Source organism: Phycodurus eques, chromosome 20 (assembly GCF_024500275.1).
Source record: "Phycodurus eques isolate BA_2022a chromosome 20, UOR_Pequ_1.1, whole genome shotgun sequence".
NCBI classification, from domain to species: Eukaryota; Metazoa; Chordata; class Actinopteri; order Syngnathiformes; family Syngnathidae; genus Phycodurus; species Phycodurus eques.
The window spans coordinates 13,707,918-13,728,080 of NC_084544.1; the positions used below are offsets into that span (position 1 = coordinate 13,707,918).

General features: G+C 39.9%; 2 protein-coding genes across 9 annotated transcripts; both read left to right on the forward strand.

Annotated features, from left to right (window-relative positions):
- Positions 1-5,395: 5,395 nt before the first annotated feature.
- atp5if1a (ATP synthase inhibitory factor subunit 1a) lies at positions 5,396-10,003 on the forward strand. The gene is made up of 3 exons (XM_061665680.1): positions 5,396-5,585; positions 9,563-9,675; positions 9,751-10,003. The coding sequence occupies exons 1-3, from the start codon at positions 5,514-5,516 to the stop codon at positions 9,890-9,892; spliced, it is 327 nt and encodes a 108-aa protein (XP_061521664.1). The 5' UTR covers positions 5,396-5,513; the 3' UTR covers positions 9,893-10,003.
- LOC133396170 (heterogeneous nuclear ribonucleoprotein R-like) lies at positions 5,511-20,147 on the forward strand. Of its 8 annotated transcripts, XM_061665676.1 has the most exons (17): positions 10,102-10,402; positions 11,171-11,331; positions 11,400-11,518; positions 11,602-11,709; positions 11,795-11,908; positions 13,222-13,398; positions 13,697-13,832; positions 13,960-14,165; positions 14,802-14,951; positions 15,010-15,131; positions 15,220-15,755; positions 16,548-16,586; positions 18,151-18,211; positions 18,694-18,828; positions 18,969-19,032; positions 19,667-19,733; positions 19,853-20,147. In XM_061665676.1, exons 2-13 carry the CDS (start codon positions 11,175-11,177, stop codon positions 18,180-18,182), a joined length of 1,896 nt encoding a protein of 631 aa, XP_061521660.1. In that variant the 5' UTR covers positions 10,102-10,402; positions 11,171-11,174; the 3' UTR covers positions 18,183-18,211; positions 18,694-18,828; positions 18,969-19,032; positions 19,667-19,733; positions 19,853-20,147. The 8 variants fall into 8 exon arrangements, with proteins under 8 accessions (XP_061521654.1, XP_061521660.1, XP_061521658.1 ...); XM_061665674.1 differs by having other exon boundaries at positions 18,969-19,733; XM_061665675.1 differs by having other exon boundaries at positions 19,667-20,147.
- The last annotated feature ends 16 nt before the right edge of the window (positions 20,148-20,163 follow it).

Consider the following 20,163-nt stretch of genomic DNA (forward strand, 5'->3'; position numbering starts at 1 on the left):
GACATTTTTAGCCAACTATTTTTTTTAAATAACCCCGACTCCATTTCTCTTCCCATCTACACCATGATAAAATAATTTAAACCCTGCCCCTAAATTTCTAGCCTTACTGCCTTTCCACCTGGTCTCCTGGACACACAATATATCAACTTGTCTACTAATCAGAATCAGAATCATTTTTATTTGCCAAGTATGTCCAAAACACACAAGGATTTTTTCTCCAGTAGTTGGAGCCGCTCTAGTACAGCAACAGACAGTCCATTTACAGAGAACACCTTTGAGACATAAAGACATTGACAAAAACAATCACTGAGCAATAAAGGGTTGCTGGTTATCTGGTAATGCCGGGACCATTTTTTTTTTTTTTTTTTGGGACAATTGTCCTCTAGCACTTAGAGCAGTTTGAATAACTAATATAGCAATTCACCGGACATCATCATGTCAACCAACTCCCGAGATTTTCCTGTCATAGTCCCAACATACAAAGTCCCCACATTCAATTCTAGGCTCTGTGCTTTCCTCTTCTCTTTCTGCCAAAGAACCCGCTTTCCACCTCTTCTTCGACTTCATGACATGAACATGTGACCAGAAAACGAGAAGAACTAGAGAAATTGATGCAAATGAAAGTGTATCCCCGCAAGGAAGAAACAGATATAATCACTCAGGGCACAATCCTGCACTGCGCGATAACATCGTTTTCATTCACAATGAACGACTATCTCAGGGCAGAATCAGTAAGTGTGGTCGTTCACTGAGTGATGTCGCGCGTGTGTGTGTGTGTGTGTGTGTGTGCGCGAGTATACATAATGTACTTGTATAGCCTAAAAGGTCCTGTGCAGTGTTTATGTATATTTAATCTTTGTGATTTCTGCTAATATTCACACCAAAGGCATTCTCCACATTCTGCACCACCGCATGATAAGCACGACTCCTGGAGTCAGTTTTGTAGCATCATAATAAAGGTTCTTAAAATAAGCAATAAGTAATTGAGTGTACTTATTTTCTTCTTTAAAGTCGTCACTTGCAGATGAAACAGGCAGACAATAGCTGTCAGTGAGCTTGATGTCAAACTGACTGACAATTACACTGACAAATCAGCATGAGTACAAGGGACAATGTGGGAAAACAATTCTACTTTATTTTATGCACACTTATTTTAGGCACACTCCATACAGTTTTCCACAATCATGCAACCAGCCTAATTTGACATAGTTAAATACGCACATATTGTATACATACAGGTATGTGTGCAGGCTCTTTGCTGATGTCAAAGTGCCCAGCCCCAAATGTCTCATCACAATTCTGCACATCCATATTAAAGCATGCACATACATACCAAGTCCCAAGTCTTGCCCCAACCTCCACCCCCTTCCATACCCCCTAATGTGAAATGCAGTATCAATTAGCACCTTGCTGGCAGTAGCAGTGAGATCTTGGGTTGCTCTTAAATTAAGGCTGTTGCTATAGAAACAACAAATGCTGATGTTCACCCTTGATGAACGAGCAATGAAGACTTTACAGAGAGAGAAATTAATCTATTCATTTCTTACTTATTAAAAGCAAGTCCAAAGTCAGTTCAGGTTCGGGTCGCTGGTTGTCTGCCATGTTGTTCCATTTTATTTAATTGTATAACACATAAAGTGAACTAAAATAAGTCAACATTCCAAACTGTCATAAAAGTATGCAGAGAATGAAAATACTGTATTATAAAACTAAAATAAAGTAAAAGCACAGACCCTTTGAAGACACCCAGGTACGTGCTCAGGTACATTTTTGGGGGCAGGTGCTCAAGTAAAAAAAAAAAAAAAAAAAACAGGGCATCCATCACCAAAATTATTCATATGATTAAGAAAAAACTAGAGATGTAACAATTTGTTTTAACAACGATTCGATTCCTGTGATTGGCTCGCAACCTGTTCAGGGTGTACCCCGCCTCTCGCCCAAAGATAGCTGGGATAGGCTCCAGCACTCCCACGACCCTTGTAAGGATAAGCGGTACAGAAAATGGATGGATGGCTGGATCGATGTACGATTCGATTCGTATGACGATTCACAGTTGCCGATACGATTCAATGGCAACGTTTGGTTGATCTTGAATGATACAACACAAAACGAGTGGCTTGAAATCAATTCGGTAACTTTTTAGCCAAACATTCAACCTGTGTGACTGTGAAATAAATACCTGGATACTGGACAGCCCATTGGCTGCTTTGATCTAGCACAATCGGGTCGACTTCGTGCAGTGCTGGAGACTGGTCCAGAGATGCATGAGGTTGAGCCATGTGTAGCATTGGAAAGGACAGTGAAACTGTAACTGCAAAGGTTGACTGCGTGAGCTGTTAAGCGCTGCATTGGGAGAGAAGCAAAACAAAACAGTGACTTCCACTTTTCAGTTTTGCCTCAGCATGAGGCAAACTCAGACAGAAAAGCACTTGCAATGAATTTAACGCAATAACAAATGTTTGTTGTTATCATGTAAACATAAACAATGTGGGCTTTCTCACCCCCCCCCCCCCCCCCCCCCCCTAGCTCTGCCCCTCATCATCATGGTAACAAAAGCAGTTGTGGGGCCGTGGTGACCAGTGGCTCATTTGCATGAGACATGGGGTATTCTGATGAAAGCATTTCACAGACACATCATTAAGAAACCTGGGAACTGTTTTATAAATAGAATGTAATAATAGTCCCTGAGGATATAGTGGTTTACTAGTTGACTTCTCTGCAGGAGTGGGTTCGATTGTGGTTTCAATTCCTACTCAGTGAGGGTATGAATATGAGTGTGAATAGATGTCTGTCTCTATGTGCCAGCTGGAATAGGCTCCATCTTCCTGTGACCCTGAATAGGATAAGCAGTGTAGACAGTGGATGGATGCATATTATATCTCCTTGAAACAAATAATTCTAGAACAAACTATAGTATTGCAGTCCAGTAGAGAACGCAGTGTGTGTGTGTGTGTGTCTCCTATGTGGTGGAATGTTAATGTGTCATTATGTGTGTTCGCTAGAATGGTTTTATGGAAGGATAGTCAACTCACAGTTTTTCATACATAGTGCCAACTCATATTAGAATTTTCTTTCAGGGATGTTTCATGCGGCGGCACGGTGGACGACTGGTTAGAGCGTCAGCCTCACAGTTCTGAGGACCCGGGTTCAATCCCCGGCCCCGCCTGTGTGGAGTTTGCATGTTCTCCCCGTGTCTGCGTGGGTTTTCTCCGGGCACTCCGGTTTCCTCCCACATCCCAAAAACATGCATGAATTGGAGACTCTAAATTGCCCGTAGGCGTGACTGTGAGTGCGAATGGTTGTTTGTTTCTATGTGCCCTGCGATGGGCTGGCAACCAGTTCAGGGTGTACCCCGCCTCCTGCCCGATGACAGCTGGGATAGGCTCCAGCACGCCCGCGACCCGAGTGAGGAGAAGCGGCTCAGAACATGGATGGATGGATGGATGTTTCATGCAGAGCTAGGACCACACTACTCAAATATTTAAAGAGACCAAAGAAATCCCCAGTTAGTAACCCTTTGGCAACAATGACAACAAAAAGCCTGACTGAAGGAAATGTATCTTGATGGAGTATTTAGGGCATGTGATGTCAGGTTGGAGAGAGCTGATAGAACTGCTGGCAGCCTTCATGGCTGACTTATTTAGTGCAAAATAAGTGACTTTAATTACAGCCAACCTGCTCGGGAATCTGCTAAAAAAAAAAAAAAGGTATGCCAGATGTTCCTTGGCTAAAACGACCTTGTGCGTTCAGAAAACAAAGACTCTGCATGGACCCCGATAGCGGCACTGACGGTCACCATGGCAACATCCAGGCAACTCTGGGGGCTATTACAATAAGGGAATCGCAGCTCCAGCATTCTTGAAAGCATGTGAGCTGAATGCATGCGCAGAATAAAGGTCCTACATAATATCTTGCAGACTTTAAAAACAATTTCATTGACTATAGTAAGCAACCATCTACATGTAATAAATGTTTTGTAAATGTGCTCGACTATATATTGTAGGTATACAATACAATATATGCAGTAATTGTACTCTTCAATTCAGTTTCCATGACAAGCACATTGTTCCTTGGAATCCTTGAAATTTGTGACCATGCCCATCCCCAGAGGCATGAATACATTCCGCATTATATTTTGAACAATTATTCATACTGCACTGGTTTAGGTGTGGTGGTTATATACCCTGCATATTTTCTCTCTCTCTCTCTCTCTCTCTCTCTCTCTCTATATATATATATATATATATATATATATATATATATATATATATATAAAGGGTAATGTTCTCGAAATACAGTTAAACTGTGCCATGCAAGTGGAATGTGAATACATTAATACTTCCATTTAATGAGATCAATATGTAAATGGGTAGGATAACGTGATTAACAGAATGTTTTAGCAAGCAGAGGTTATGAAAAGGAATTCATAGAACGACATCTTGTTGTGTGCATGACCTTACTATGTCTTTGCACAGGTTAGTGCTGTTGCCAGGATACTATTTCCTATGGCAACACTTGAGCAGTTGAGGTGAAAGGACCCAGGTAACTGGCTGCTCTGCATCCAGTGCACTGGAAATCTGTGAATGACCATAAAATATCATGCACAAAACCCACACAACAAAAACAGTGTGGCAGCTGATGTTTTCCCTCACACGAATTTTTTTTTAAATCTGTTCGTATATCCTTAAAGCTACATTTTAACAATCAATATTTATTGAGGAATGCACTACCTACAGAAACAAAACAGTTCCTTGCATTATAAAGTACTACCACACAGTTTCTATTGGTAGTTTCTATAGCATGCGTTAGCATCAGTTTATGAGTTGCGTATATTAAATCAAGTACAGTAATTAGACAGAATGGCTTCTGTAATGATGAGGGAGTATCAAGTGAAACATTATTTCATCCTGCAGAAGGATTCATTTGTAAAGGAAAGATGGACCTATCATACTGTATGTGAATGGTATGTATCCCATAGTGAAAGAGTTGGATCCATCTTTATTGCTATACTGCCACCATTTGTTGCCGAACTGTAACTACCGTGCTCGCACAAACTGAATCAGAAAACCTCTAAAATGCGGAGTGGATCAGCAACACATGAGGTTCACCAGTCAAATAAATGCTGACCCTGTTTATGACCTTCTGTGTTTTTCCATCCACAGTGGTCATTACAAGAAATAATCCAAGGGCACTTCAGCACAACAGAAGCAAAGTTAAGTTATTTATTGATTATCTGCTTTTTTCCCTGTTTATATATATATGTGTGTATATAAAATACTTATTACTAATAATTCAATTGAAATTTCAGATTGGAGACTTGCTCTGGTGTTCAGGGTGAATACAAATATTGAAATACTGTTGCGTTTCTCATCCTGACCTGACGTTGGCAGTAACACGCCTGTTTCCGCCCAGATGCTCTTCAAAAATTTCCGCTTTTTGTGTCGAGAAGGGAGAACGGCCACGTAAAAACACCTGCTCCGGTGTGGCAAGGTCTCACCACAGCCTCGGGCAATATGGCTCGGCTTCTGTTAAGATTGAACGTGAGGGGCTGCGTCTCATCTCAAACGCGAATGGCATCTGATCAGGTAAACCGTGTTGGACTGTTGACGTAATGACACTGACGAGTGTTAGCATTAGCTTGCTAATGTTTTTTTTTTTTTTTTTTTTTGGGGAAATCCAACCTTGGAACTTTGCCTCAAAGTTCAACCGGAGGCACACATGTGTTGTTATTGCGATCTAAAGTGAGTTTACCCGTGCCAATCTAAAAGTATGACTTCGTGTTAGCATGGGATGTTCTGGCATGATGCCGACAAATACTACACGACGTTTTAACAGTTGACAAGTTCGAGTAAACATCAGTGCATGACCTAATGTGTGCAAATATAAACGCGTGTATACTTGCTTGGTTTGTTTAAAAAAAATACATTACATAACACTAAGGCGTAGCAGTAGTATTCTTATGACAAGAGTTTTTAAAAAAAGTATCAAGAAAGTAGTTGGATTATCTGTTTATAAGCATACAACCGTTGTGTTATAATTATTAGATTCGATATTGAGATTACAGTTTTGGCAATAACCCCAATACAAAAAAAAAAAAAGACAAGAAAACGATTATTGGCAGAGGCGCTTTTAAACTTTGAGCAGTGGAATCACGTGTCAATGTAATCTTGAATGTAACTGGTGTTATTTTATGATTTAATGTGGATTCAAGATGGAGTACACGAAGCACAATTGTCAATTCTACGGTTATGTAGTAGACGTGCAGAGAATTATTTTTTTCCCTGAATTGAACCACAGTGCACAGATAAAGGTGTGAAAGAGTTTGAGTGTGCACATATAAAGTTAGCAATGTGACATAGCAAGTCAGTCAACATACACAAGTCAGTCAACATCCTAAATCTGGTGGGAAGGGCTGCTTCAAACTGAGTACAACACACCAAGAATGTTGAAAATATGTTCATGGTTTCCGAACAAATGGTTTTTTTGGGTTTTTTTCTCTGCAAAAAAAAAAGGGCTTTTTGAGGAATGTTTTTGTGCAATAGAAAAAAAAAATATGAAAAAAAAATGCTTTCAAATTAGAGTAAAAGAGACCACTCATATGACTGCAATTATAAAATGGTACGATTGTTGCTTGAATGAGGTAGACGTCCAAATACACAAACACTGCAGCTGTGTTTGGAATCATTGACTCCCTACTCGAATCATTGTACAGTATTGTGATTTTTATATAGTGGACTATATAGTTCAACTATTGTCAGTCAAATAAAAAATTGTTTTCAAACACTACTTGGACACTCTGTTAATTACATCATTGTTGCTGCATAATTACAATGAACCGAACTAACATCAATTGGTGGACCTTTCGTAAAAAATTTAAAATTAGAACATTAGATTGTTTAAACTGTGTATTTAGCAAATCAATACAAACAAAGCTCTTCTTCCATCTGTGTTGTGGTGTTGCTCTACTTATATTAAAGATAATTGCACGCCACAACTCGTGAATTTGTCTTAGGTGGAAAATCAAACACCACAGAAACGGAACATATGTTTTGTTATCGCCAATATGCATTATGGGATACAGTACATTTGATTTTCAAGTGACCATCGTCGTCCACTACTTTTCAAGATGCATTCCAGGTTATGTCAAGGGCACTATGTAGGCGATACAGTGGATAGGGACCGACCGCAAATGGCCAGTTTCTGCAAAGTGCCTACAGTCTATTAACAGTTTAAACCATAAATATACCACAAACTATGATCCCAAAGTACTTTAATACCATTTCAAACACTAGTGTGCCCTTAAAAATACACCACACTATAAACAGCTCCCACAAACCACACTCTCTTTAGTCTTGTAATAGCGACCTGCATGGCGAATATATTTGCGATGTCTTCCCGACACTGACTTTTGTTCTTGTTGGTCCTGCTGCTATTATGTGCATCTTGAGTTCGATGCCTTCGCTGTCATATTTTGCATGAACGTGTTCAATCTAGAGGTGCAACATTTAATCAATTTAATCAAACCATTTTGATATTGATTAATCGTTCAGAGCAATTGTTTAATTTAAAATAGCCCAAATCCACTGATATCAGCCTTATAACAGTAAATGTTCTCTGATTTCTGTAGTCCTCCGTGAAAGCAGGCTAATTATCTTTGTGTTTAATCAAAATAAGACATTTGCAAACATCTGCCTTTACTTTGGAAAACAATGATGAATATTTTTCACTATTTTCTGACATGTTACGGACCAAACCAGTCACTGGATTATAATCAGTTTATGGAAAAAAATAGTAGTTTTTTTAATCTGTTAGGAAAATAATCGTTATTAGCAGCCATTGCATGAATAACCTGCAATTGATATGTAGTTGAACCTGAAGTAGCCTCAGAAGTGTATATCATTAAACTAATAGCCTTTGGCATTAATCAGTATCCGAGAAGTATCTGTTTTTAAAAACATTGGCGAGTACAACATCATTCACTCTCATGATATTGCTTGGTTGATGTTTATTTGATTGTTAAACAAAACCAAATAAACAACCATGACTGCTTAAATAGGAATCGGCAATAAAATTTAGTGCAACAGAATTTTTTATTTGATTAAACGATTGAATAATCAATAGAATAATCTTCTACAAATATTTGATAGTGGCAGCTACTGTGCATTAAGAACCTCTCGATTCGATTGGATTTGGATTTTTTTTTAGGTTGCAATTCGATTCGATAATGATTCTTTAGGTTTCAATTTGATTCAATATTGATTTAAATGCTCCAATATCAATTAATTAAGGATGAATAAACAAATAATAAAGACGACATTTTTAAATATTTATTTTTGATGCCATGTAAAAATAATTCGTATGTCATGTCACATTTTAAGCAATAAAACATCTTGAGTAAAAATGTGCACAACTTATTTGTGCACATGAAGTACAAAAGTAAAAAAAAAAAACATGAACGTTCTGTATATACACTGTAAAGGTAGATGCATGTAAACTTAAATGTTCACTTCCTCTTGGTAATTGTAATACAGATTTTACAAAATTGCACAATAACTTATTTGTGCACGTACAGTACAAAAGTAAAAAGATATACTCAGGACATTGAATCAATCGCAGCTGGACTGTTCTGGTTGTCTTCGAAACTGTGTAAGACAACCAGAGCACGGGATAACGATCGATTTAATGCTCTGAGAATGATATGACCTGGATAAATGAGAATATTCACAGGCATGTAAAAAACATGAAGACAGCTTTTTATTGAAAAAGTAAAGTGCATGTAGACTGAAACAATATGTCTTTATACTTGTTAGGCTTAGGCTTACTATTATTATTTGCAGCGTTGTTAAGTAATACCTGATTAAGTAGCATGTTTGCGGCATTGTGACAATTGCTGGTATTTTCTTCGTCAAACCCCATTCATTTATTGCCTTTTGTCAACAAGTTTGCTATATTGCTCCCTTGTGTGGCTTCCGTTGCAGGGCTTCAATCTACAGAATTCCCACTTGTTAGAAATGAAATGAGAAGCGATAGTTATGTACGGGCTAGTCGCTCCGGGAAGTCCAACCATCACATGTAAGTGCCTCTCTTTTTGCTAACTTAAACGACTCCAACCCGCTGTGATCTGTGTACAGCTTCTGGATGGCAACCTCTGACGTGTTTTCGTATTGATATTGCGTATCGTGGTTTGAGTGTCAACTGTCTTTTGTTCCGTATTTACAATGGAATCCAAAATGAACGTAAAAGTCAGATTGAAGTTGAAGTCTCGTTAAAGGCGTTTTGCTGTTGCTTGGTCGAGTGAAGCTTCCGTCCGTACAATGCCAAGCACATGTAGGGCGCCCCCCACTGGCCAGGAGGTGAATCGATACAGAGGATTTGCTGAATCGATATTGAATTGCAGGGGGAAGAATTGCAATGCATTGAGAAATCTTTAATCCCACCCCTAGTGACAGCCCTAGCAGCAGACGGCAAGCTTTTATTCACAACTCAAGGCAACGAGTCATTGCCAGTGAGTCTTCGTGTTCGTGCTGCAATAATATTTTTTTGGAAACAAATCTTATTCCAGCTTGGTGAGCTAGGCAAGGGAGCGGGGAAAGGTGGAGGTGGAGGAGGCTCAGTGAGGGAAGCAGGAGGTGCCTTTGGAAAACGGGAAGTAGCAGAAGAGGAGCGGTACTTCAGGTGAGACCCCGTATGTCGAATCCCTCTCCTGTGCTCTTCCGCCAGTCGTTTACAAAATTCCCCATCCAATCGTAGGCAAAAGGAGAAGGAGCAGATGGAAGCGCTGAGGAAGCACCACACAGGGGAGATTGAGCACCACAAAAAGGAGATTGAGCGCCTACAAAAGGAGATTGACCGTCATAAAGGCAAAATTAGAAGGCTCCAACATGATGACTGAGCCATCCATGGTATACGAGTCAAAGCAATGATAATTAGTGATTGATTTACCCAAGATTGTGATGAGACCTTTTTGAATACAAAACTACCAATAAAGTGAAACTGGATTAGAGGTGTTTTCTTATTTTCACAAAGTTATTTGGAATAACACTTGTTACATCTGAAGTATTGTGCTCTTTCATTGTCATATTATCACGCAGTTAACGCACCACTTTTTTTGTCTTTTGGTAGTTTATGGAACGTTGGCTTTTCAAATGAAGAGCAATGACGACAACGTATCCCTTCAGTAGGGGAAGAGGAACGCCCCTCCAAGTAGTTCATGTGGGTCTCGCGATATTTGCCCATGGTGGCGTTGTTCTCGCTCGCCGACGACGGGACTAGCTGTCTGGAAATTTATCTCGTTGGTTCGACGCAATAACATTTTTCTAACTGTTAGTTTTATCCCACCGCCAGACACGTTAGTTGTTTCACATTTCAAAGCGCACTGCTGTTTATTTCCGGAATCCAGCTGGTGAGTGTTGCTAACTATCTTTTAAGCCGCTTTTACGGCTCGTGTATGTTGGACATGTTGACGGTATTTATTAGCACGGCGCGGCCTTCATACTCCTTAGCTGCCTCGCTAGCTTAGCCTATAGGATCAAACGTCGACGTCTTTGAATAGCTCGATGCAATTCGCGTATCGTTCGAAGCAGCTGATGTTTGTGGCTGCAAGTCCTTGGGTATGATTTAAAATCGAGCTTTACTTAAATTTAGTAGTTAGCAAGTGCTAAGGAGGCGGGGGTGGGACGGTGGGTCTTCAGGAAAGAGACCGAAGTAGGGTAAATGCAGTACGGTAAAATACTGCAATGTTTACATCACTGTAATGAAACATACTTGTAAAAATCATTACAAATGTCACTTGGTTCCTTTCAAATGTCTATTAAACACAATTTCGTATTTATGAACCATGCTTAGCCTAGTCGCCACCGTGTTATAGGATAGAAGAGCCACAAAAGGACATTTTGTTTACATGGCTTCCATACAATACCCGTATTTGGAGACAACTAGCCATCGCAAACCTCGTAATGTTGCGTTTTGTTGATGTATTTGTTTATTATGAGAGACGTTTAGTCACAAAGCTCTCTTACAGTGTCTTGAAAATATTATTTCATAAATATTTTTGCATTGACTCGTGTTTTGGGATTCGATTATGGAAGTGTAATGATAATTGTGGCCAGTGAGTGCCTCCGTCGCAGCAAAACAGCCCTCACTGAAGAATCCTTAATTAACTTTGAATCAGGAAAATGGCTGCCGCTGAAGTGAACGGTAGTTCTGCCCTGCTGAAGGAGGAAGAAGAACCCATGGATGTTACAGGACCACTCACGGAGAACTACCAGACACTGATTAACGCGGGACTCTCACAGAATGTCGCTGAAAACCTAGATAACATCTTTCAGACAGGTGAGGGGCTGTCCTGGTATATAGCTTTTCTAAGTGTGACAAAATTAACTTTGCTATTGGAATTAAAGGCCTGGTAGCGTATGCTGAATTGGACGAGAGGGCCATCGACGCTCTCCGGGAGTTCAGTGAGGACGGAGCACTCGCTGTGCTGCAGCAGTTCAGAGAAAGTGACCTGTCTCATGTACAGGTAACAATCAAAATGGAGCCCCTTTAACATGCTGTTGTATTCCATATGAATGTGATTTGTTGAATGTCTCCTATTTCATACAGAATAAGAGCGCTTTTCTTTGTGGAGTGATGAAAACCTACCGACAGAGAGAGAAGCAAGGTAACAAAGTACAAGAGTCCACTAAAGGGCCAGATGAGACAAAAATAAAGGTATGGCAGTTCTCCTAAGTTTTTGTTGTAAAAATTTAGTTCTCATCACGTAATTGGGTTAATGTTTTGTTTGTTTGAATTTAAGGCACTTTTGGAGCAGACAGGATACACTTTGGATGTCACCACGGGGCAGAGGAAATATGGAGGCCCTCCACCTGAGGAGGTTTTCAAAGGATTACAACCAGGGATTGGGACAGAGGTAAACGTGTGAAATACCCTTTAACGTCCAAAAATTAAATCCCTGATGCTGGTCAATATCAGAACAATTGGTCCCATAGAAAATAGGTGATGATATTCATATTTAATGATAATGATATTTTATTTCCAGCATCAAACTGTTGCATCCGTAAACTTTTAACTGTAAAAAAAAAAAAAAAAAAGTAACATTTTTCTTAACATTATCGGACAAATGTCAAAATAATTTGCAACGATAAAACTCCGTGCCTTAACTCAAATTAATGTCACGCTGCTTACTTTATGTAAATTCTGGTGTATCATATTTGGGGCCAAACAAAAAAAGATGAAGCAAAAGCTCTGTATCTGTGTTCATATTTTTGTCACCCACGTTATGTGGCCTGGTCTGCTCAGGGATCATTTACCATACAGACTGTTAAAAAAGATGGCACGGTGGCAACAAGCCAGGTTTCTTCCACACAACGGACATACACAAACACACACCTTTTGTCATGCGTAGCTTTGGTTACCACCACACCATATAGACCTACTCCAAACATTATGAATAATTTATTTGGTGGTAATGGTTATTACTGCAGAATTTCAGGGGATACAATCTTTTTTTGTTGTTGATAATAGAACATATATGGCAAAATAGCTTTTACTATTAAACTTGTATTTCATAATTAAATCTTGTACATGTTCCATAGTAAATTGACTTTGTACTTTTATTTGTTTCTACAATGTCAATTGGCACTTAATACACTAAATGGCCAAAATGCAATAAGTGGGCTTTGTCAAAAAAGCAAAACAGAAGAGATGACGGACAGTTATGTTGTTAAACTCATTCTCATGTTGACTGTTTTGATATTTTCTGTTGGGCTAACTGGTTACCATCAATGTTTTTTTTTTTTTGGAATGTTTTCAGTATTCCAATAACCTTACAAAAGTGGGTAATTTTAAAATTAATGTGATTGGGGACCCCCCCCCCCCCAGCTAGTCATGATTATTGCAATCAGCTCTTGTGAGAGAGAAGTCCATTTGTGTGTCAAAGAGTCAGTGCGAGTTAATCCTTTTATGCACAATGAACTGAGCTCCTGTATGGTAGGTACCCTGTCATCTTGAACGGTAAATATGTTGATGTTTTGTGACAATATGCACAACAGTGTTTCCAACCCTGATGTTTTCAGACTTAGGAGGTGTTTTTCCCCCCGTAAATTGTAGTCAAATTTGTACGACAGGGGCATTCGACTTTAACGATTTAACAGTTGCTGTGTTTTCTTCAACATATTTATTGTTATACACATATTCAAACTAGTCTGTTTGTGTCATTGTTAGGTGTTTGTGGGAAAGATCCCGAGGGACTTGTACGAAGATGAGTTGGTGCCACTGTTTGAGTCTGCTGGACCCATCTGGGACCTCAGATTAATGATGGACCCGCTTTCTGGTCAGAATAGAGGTTACGCCTTCATCACATTCTGCAATAAGGATGACGCACAAAAAGCTGTGAAGCTTGTAAGTATTGCGATTGCATCCTGAACAAAATGCATCAACTTTGTAACAAGGACATAATCTGCAATGTTTGGGGCGTGTCTAACCATTTGGCACAGCGGTAGCTTCACTGGCCGAGATAGATGCAAGTGGGACTTAACACATTGTCCACATAGCAGTTATAGTCTTGATGCAATAGTAGTAGGTAATCTCTTTTGAATAGTATAGTGTATGTGAGTGTCACTCATTTCTTGACTTTTTTTTTTTTTTTTTTTTTTTTTTTTTTTTTTTCTCCTCTCCTCCTTTCTTTTTCGTGTTCCAGTGTGATAACTACGAAATCCGGCCTGGCAAGTATTTGGGAGTGTGCGTATCTGTTGCCAACAATCGCCTGTTTGTTGGCTCTATCCCAAAGAACAAGACTCGAGAAAGTATATTGGAAGACTTTGGCAAAGTTACAGGTCAGTTTCTAGGTTACAGATAAGGAGCACAAATAACAAGTAGTACAAATAATCCTTAATGAAATGTGATTTTGTTACCTTTTTAAAGACATTTTATTAAGAGTTATTTTTTAAATAAATCTTTCAGAGGGTCTCCAAGAAGTGATCTTGTACCACCAGCCAGATGATAAGAAGAAGAACCGAGGCTTCTGTTTCCTGGAGTACGAGGACCACAAGTCCGCCGCGCAGGCCCGTCGCCGCCTCATGAGTGGCAAGGTCAAAGTGTGGGGGAATCCAGTGACTGTGGAGTGGGCTGACCCTGTCGCTGAGCCAGACCCTGAAGTCATGGCGAAGGTTAGGAAGACCAAAATACATAGCAATAAATTGATGATAATAGTAAATATAGTAATTTTGTTTATTTGATAATTGAAATCGAATGTCCAATGGGTAGATGCATAGTGCTGGATAGATGGAGTAAGGAAGACAAAAAGAAAACTACAGCAGAATCGCTTAAGGTTCAACGCAAGGCGTTTGCAGAATTATTTTGCAAATCAGAGCTTTTTTCCCCCTGGAGAAAATTAAAATAGGGGAACAAAATGAATTCTGTTCGAGGGTCAAATTGATTAACTGTAAACACAGTAAGTAACATTTGGGGATTCTTAATTGTTATGCAAATGGAGAAGAATGAAGTAATTAAAAATTACTCAGTATACAGTACAAATGAACATACTGTAAATGAACAACTCATTTAAATAGACAAATTGCTCCATCTTGTGATCGAATTGGTTATTGTTTTTTTTTTGTTTTTTTTTTAAACTCTGATCGGCCCCAAAAATCCTGATCATGTAAAGCCTACCGACAACGGTAAAATGTATTCACCATGTGATGATGTGCAACAAACATGGACAGAGTAGGGACTATAAATTGCCTGACAAAGAAGAAATGGGCTCTAATTTGACTGTTGTTGTGACACAATTGTCTATGGTTCAGGTAAAAGTGCTCTTTGTAAGGAAGCTGGCCACTGCAGTGACAGAAGAGCTCCTTGAAAAGACCTTCTCTCAGTTTGGAAAGCTGGAGCGAGTGAAGAAATTGAAAGACTACGCTTTTGTTCATTTTGAAGAAAGGGATGCTGCTGTAAAGGTGAGTTAGATGTGCTTTACACACTATGTCCCACATGAACTCATTCAATTCTGAATAGGCTATGGATGAGATGAACGGGAAGGAGCTCGGCGGGGATGAAATCGAGATTGTCTTGGCCAAACCTCCAGATAAGAAGAGGAAAGAGCGGCAAGCAGCTCGGCAGACATCCAGGAGTGCTGGGTGAGTTCAAGAGGGGTGGGGGACAAGATGTCTGGTAACCTGCTTGACGTGTTCTCAAATTACAAGCTAACATTCTGTATCTTTGTAGGTATGACGACTACTATTACTACCCAGCTCCCCGCATGCCACCACCAGGGCGTGGCAGAGGTCGTGGTGGTCGTGGGGGCTATTCCTATCAAACAGATTACTATGGCTATGAAGACTATTACGATGACTACTATGGCTACGACTATCATGACTATCGTGGGGGCTACGAAGACCCTTACTACAGCTACGACGACGTATACAGCGGCAGGGGGCGTGGCAGCCGTCCCAGTAGGGGCGGGCCTCCGTCCAGGGCCCGCGGTGCGCCACCGACCCGAGGCAGGGGGAGCTACTCCCAGAGAGGGCCGCCCCTCGGAGCGCCGAGGGGTAGCCGAGGAGGGCGGGGGACCCCTTTCCAGCCCCAGAGGGGCCGCGGGCCTCGTGGGCCCCGGGGCAATCGCGGGGGGAATGTCGGAGGCAAGAGGAAGGCAGATGTGTTTAACCAGCCCGACTCCAAGCGTCGCCAGACCAACAACCAGCAGAACTGGGGGTCCCAGCCCATCGCCCAGCAGCCCCTGCAGCAAGGGGCCGACTATTCCGGTAACTATGGTTACAGTAATGACACCATGGAGTTTTCACAGGATTCTTATGGGCAACAGTGGAAGTAAAGACACCACAAGATTTTGGCTATATGATGGCAACAAAAAAATTGATTGGCCATATTTGTTGATTGACTTTTTATTCATTGCCCCTCATTAATTACAAATCTGTATGTCGTTAAAGAAAAACAATCCCCCAGAATTGGCTCGAGATGATTACAGGTACCTGGAAAGGCTGAAGAATGAAGGTTAAGTTGTGGTGAATAATTTATCCCCCCCAAAAAATTTAATCATGTATATTGTTACTTTTTCTTCCTGATTACCTAAAAGCCAACAGTGAACATTACCCAAAGTGGACATTCATTGTCAGTAGTCTGAGAAGACCCCCCCTCCCCCAAAAAAGAGACATTGCCTTGCAGGACATTTGTGTCCGTGTCCCTTCCCCTCCCCCTCTTGTACTCCCTTTATTTGTGCTTCTCCTGGCAAAAATACACCAGGCACGTAGGTGGCATGACAGAGCTGTAATAGAATACTTATTTGATTTGATTGAACTGAAGCTAACGACACTACACGCGGGAGTTGTGGCCACACAATCACATGCTCCTCTGGACGACATAGGAATGTCTATAATAATAACAAATAGTCTGAACAATTAAAGGCAGCTTTGTGGGTTGTTTGCTGTGTCTGTTGTCTACATGCCTGGTGTATTTTAAGCATCATAGTTGCTTAGGGACTTGCTTGTATATAAATGCTTATGGTTAGAGCTTCAGAATTCATTTTTCTTTTTGCAAAGGTGGAGAAAAGAATCCACAAAGGAGGAAATCGACATTTTGTAAGTGTATGCTTAGCGTTTCTAGAGAGCATCAAATTGTGATTTTTATTTTAATTGATACCATCATTTCCTGTTTTCTTTCAAATTGCCCAATAGAATTTGGTTTGGCTTACCTTAAGAGCCAATAGCAGTTTGTTCTCTGATGTTATTTGTATTTATAACTTCTACATCTGTTCCATTTCAATAAAACTCAGCTGAGAATCAATCAGTCAATTGTCAAATTCTCAAATTCAGTCTTTTTCATTCAACCACACGATTAAAGCTCAAGCTCAATTCTCACATTGGGATGAAGATCTTCTAATTCATTTGCCTCAAGGACAATCAGAAGGCTGCAATTGGTACCCGCTACCGGACAAGAAAACCGAATTGTGTTTGGATACAATTATTAAAGAGGATTTTTAACCCTTTATTACTGCAGTCAATCTTTGTGCTCATAATTATTGTCATAGCAGTACCAAATAATCTAAAGTCCCTCGTGTGTAGATGTACAGTGTATGATTTAATGACCTCAGCTGACTTCTTAAGATCTTACAATGATGTGGAATAGTGAGTTGCATTCGAAATGCTTGAATAATAAAAGGCCAAATCTACAACGGTTTTTCAGTGAAGGTATGGGAATACACTCACTTCCCAGTAAAAAATAAAAATAGGTGGACCTGTGCAATCTAATAAAGCGCCATCAAAATGTGCCTTTGAAGATGGAATTTAAGTTTACTTTTGTGCTTGTAGATTGCAATGTCGTACAACTGCACTGCATCAAGCAGAGAGCTGTTCCTAATATTTATTTAGCTGTAGCGTACAGGTACATCTCAATATATTTAAATATTGTGGAATAATTAATTTGGTGTTCAATTTGAAAAGAGCAAAACATTCAAAATGTAGTGATGTAATGATTTTTTTTAATACATAATTTTTAATTTTGTATTATTTTACAGCTAAGGACGACCCAAAATTCTCACCATCTCAAGGAATAAGCATTGGCCTTGTGAAAAGTATTTTCTTGTGCTTCATGAATCTGTAATATGAGTTTCACTTTTAGTTAATTGAGCTACTGAAATCAATTTTCTTTTCTACAATATTCCAATTTCTTCAGATGCACTTGTACGTGAGAGAGGCAAAATATTGGTCTGCTCTAATCTCATACATGGTGCGGTGCAGTTTTACAGCATTGCAAATGACAAAGATTGTTGGTGTTCGAAAACAGTCTTAGAAGGAAAATGTCAACATAATTCTCATAGAGGTCAAATGTCTTCTTCTCAACACTGTACATCTGTCCACATAACAGTATGTGGAAAGACCAAGCTTTGATAATGATGTAGCAGTTCACGCATTAAAATATCCATTGATTTGTGATCTATATTGATTGAATCTTCAAATGTGCATATCCGCTCCTCCGCTCCCTTTGAAGACACCAAGGATCTGACCACCCAAAAGGGTTAAAATTCTTCAAATTCACAGGTTCTTCAGAAACAATGCACTTGTGATTGTTTGCCTTTTGATTTCTGTAGTAGCCACCATTTGTCTTTTGTTTTACGTGACTGTCCTCTTATTCCAACCTGCCCAGGTGGAGGAGCATTGAGAGGGCGACGCCGCTAGAGCGAAGAACACCTGAACGGTACTCCAGGGTGAGCTCGCCTAGTCTCCCCTCTTGTACCTCATTGTGATTACTCGCCATCATTATGCTTTCTTACCCCCCTCCTCCTGTTTCCTTACTGCTGTCTTTCACTCTCTGAGGGTTTATTATTATTATTGGAATTGAGCGAGCCACCTGGGTGTTGCAAATCAGTGCAAATTCTCTTCCCGACCAATGAAAAGCTTTAAAAGCATTGAGAGACAAATGTCTTGTTTAAAGTGCATTTCTCCAGTATATGGTAAGCACCTGCAAATATCAGACTTATTTCAAATTAGATGTCCTTTTCCACTTAACCAGTAAATGGGGTGAGATGCATTTTCTCGTCCTTTTCCTATGAGGGAAGCTGTGTTAACTCAGCACTGCCTCCATTGTTCTTTCATGAGATGCTGCATTTGCTGGGTCTTCACTTCCGGGTACATAATGATTTGTATTTGCTTAATGTGAACTAAATGAGATGTTTTTGCATTTGCTCAGTTTTCACTAGGGATTCTCGATGACACTGACCTAAAATGCACTCCTCTTGAAACAATGGATGTGGCACACCCCGGTGATTTTACTGTTGCACGCCACAAGATGGCACAAGTGGGCTGTGCAAATTAAATCACTCAGGTAAGCTTGGAATGGATGGAGCCAGACTGAGCATATCTTGAAATTCTATCAATAATATAGTCAATTACCATCCAGTGTTCCTTTCAAAGAAAACAAAGTAACAGAATCATGTATTTTTTGTGTGTGCCTTTTGTCACCAGGCAATGGGAGCAAAACTCTTGGGATCGACATCAAGGAGTTTTTCCAAATGGAAGGAACTAATGGGTAATATGTAGTCTGGATTTAGACTGCAGGTCCAAGTGCCTAATTACAATGTGATGGCTATATCCAAGTGGCACACTCATAAAACAACCTGCAGGCGCAGATGTCCAAATTGCTGTTAAAACAAGAACAAACTGCACAAGGCATTGACAATACAAAAGGACAAATTCATTCAACAATACAAATAGTAAATGTTCCATATTTATTTCACATGGACTAACACACACACCCCTCCCCACCATACCCACTGATTTTAAGGGTAACTTTTACATTACTCTGCAAGTATTTTGCTTATTTAATAATGCAGATAGCTCTGGTTTGTTTTGACCATGTTTACTGGTCTGCTTTGGCTGCACTTTATTTACAGTCGGCATATTTTCCTCCAATGTTTTTAGGCAGACTTGGGTGTGTATGTCAGCGATCAGTGTATTTCGATGACATCAAGCCCGCAGTAAAGGTGTACATCCGATCTGTGCATTTACGCTGCATTGGCAGATATCCAATACGTAACAGTTTTTTTTAAATCCACATCTGGAAGTGGAGGAGACATCAGCTGTAAATCCAGTGTTGGGCATCGGCAGATGTGTTGATGTACATATTCATCTGGCAATTATTAACACGCCTGTTTCTTCTGTAGAGAAGGCTCTCCACAAGGTGCAAGAAAGTGTCATACCACACAATATATGCAACTAATGACGTACTGGGTAAGGAAAAAAATGCTATCATGCTGATAATGGTGAGCAGCATGGCTCTGTGTCACGCTGAATGAAATATTTTCCAAGAAAGCATCCATCCATTTTCTATACTGTTTGTCTTCATTTAGGGTCGCAGGTGAACTGTAGCCTATCCTAGCTGACTTTGGGCGACACCCTCAGCTGGTCGCCAGTGACGACCAGGAGTGCCATCCAAGCAGCCTCTGCAAAGTGCAGTCATTTTATTGTTACATATTAACATTTCTTATTGGATGAAGTCCATACATTTTACTCGCGTTCCCGTTCATTTTACTAGATCAAGCAAGGATTTTTTTCTTTTAAGTAGTAACTCTTTGTATTACTTCGCTCTCTTACAAGACTTTACTGCATATTTAAGTCAAAAATAAATTGGGCTTTTATTGTTAACCCTCGTGAAAAGGTC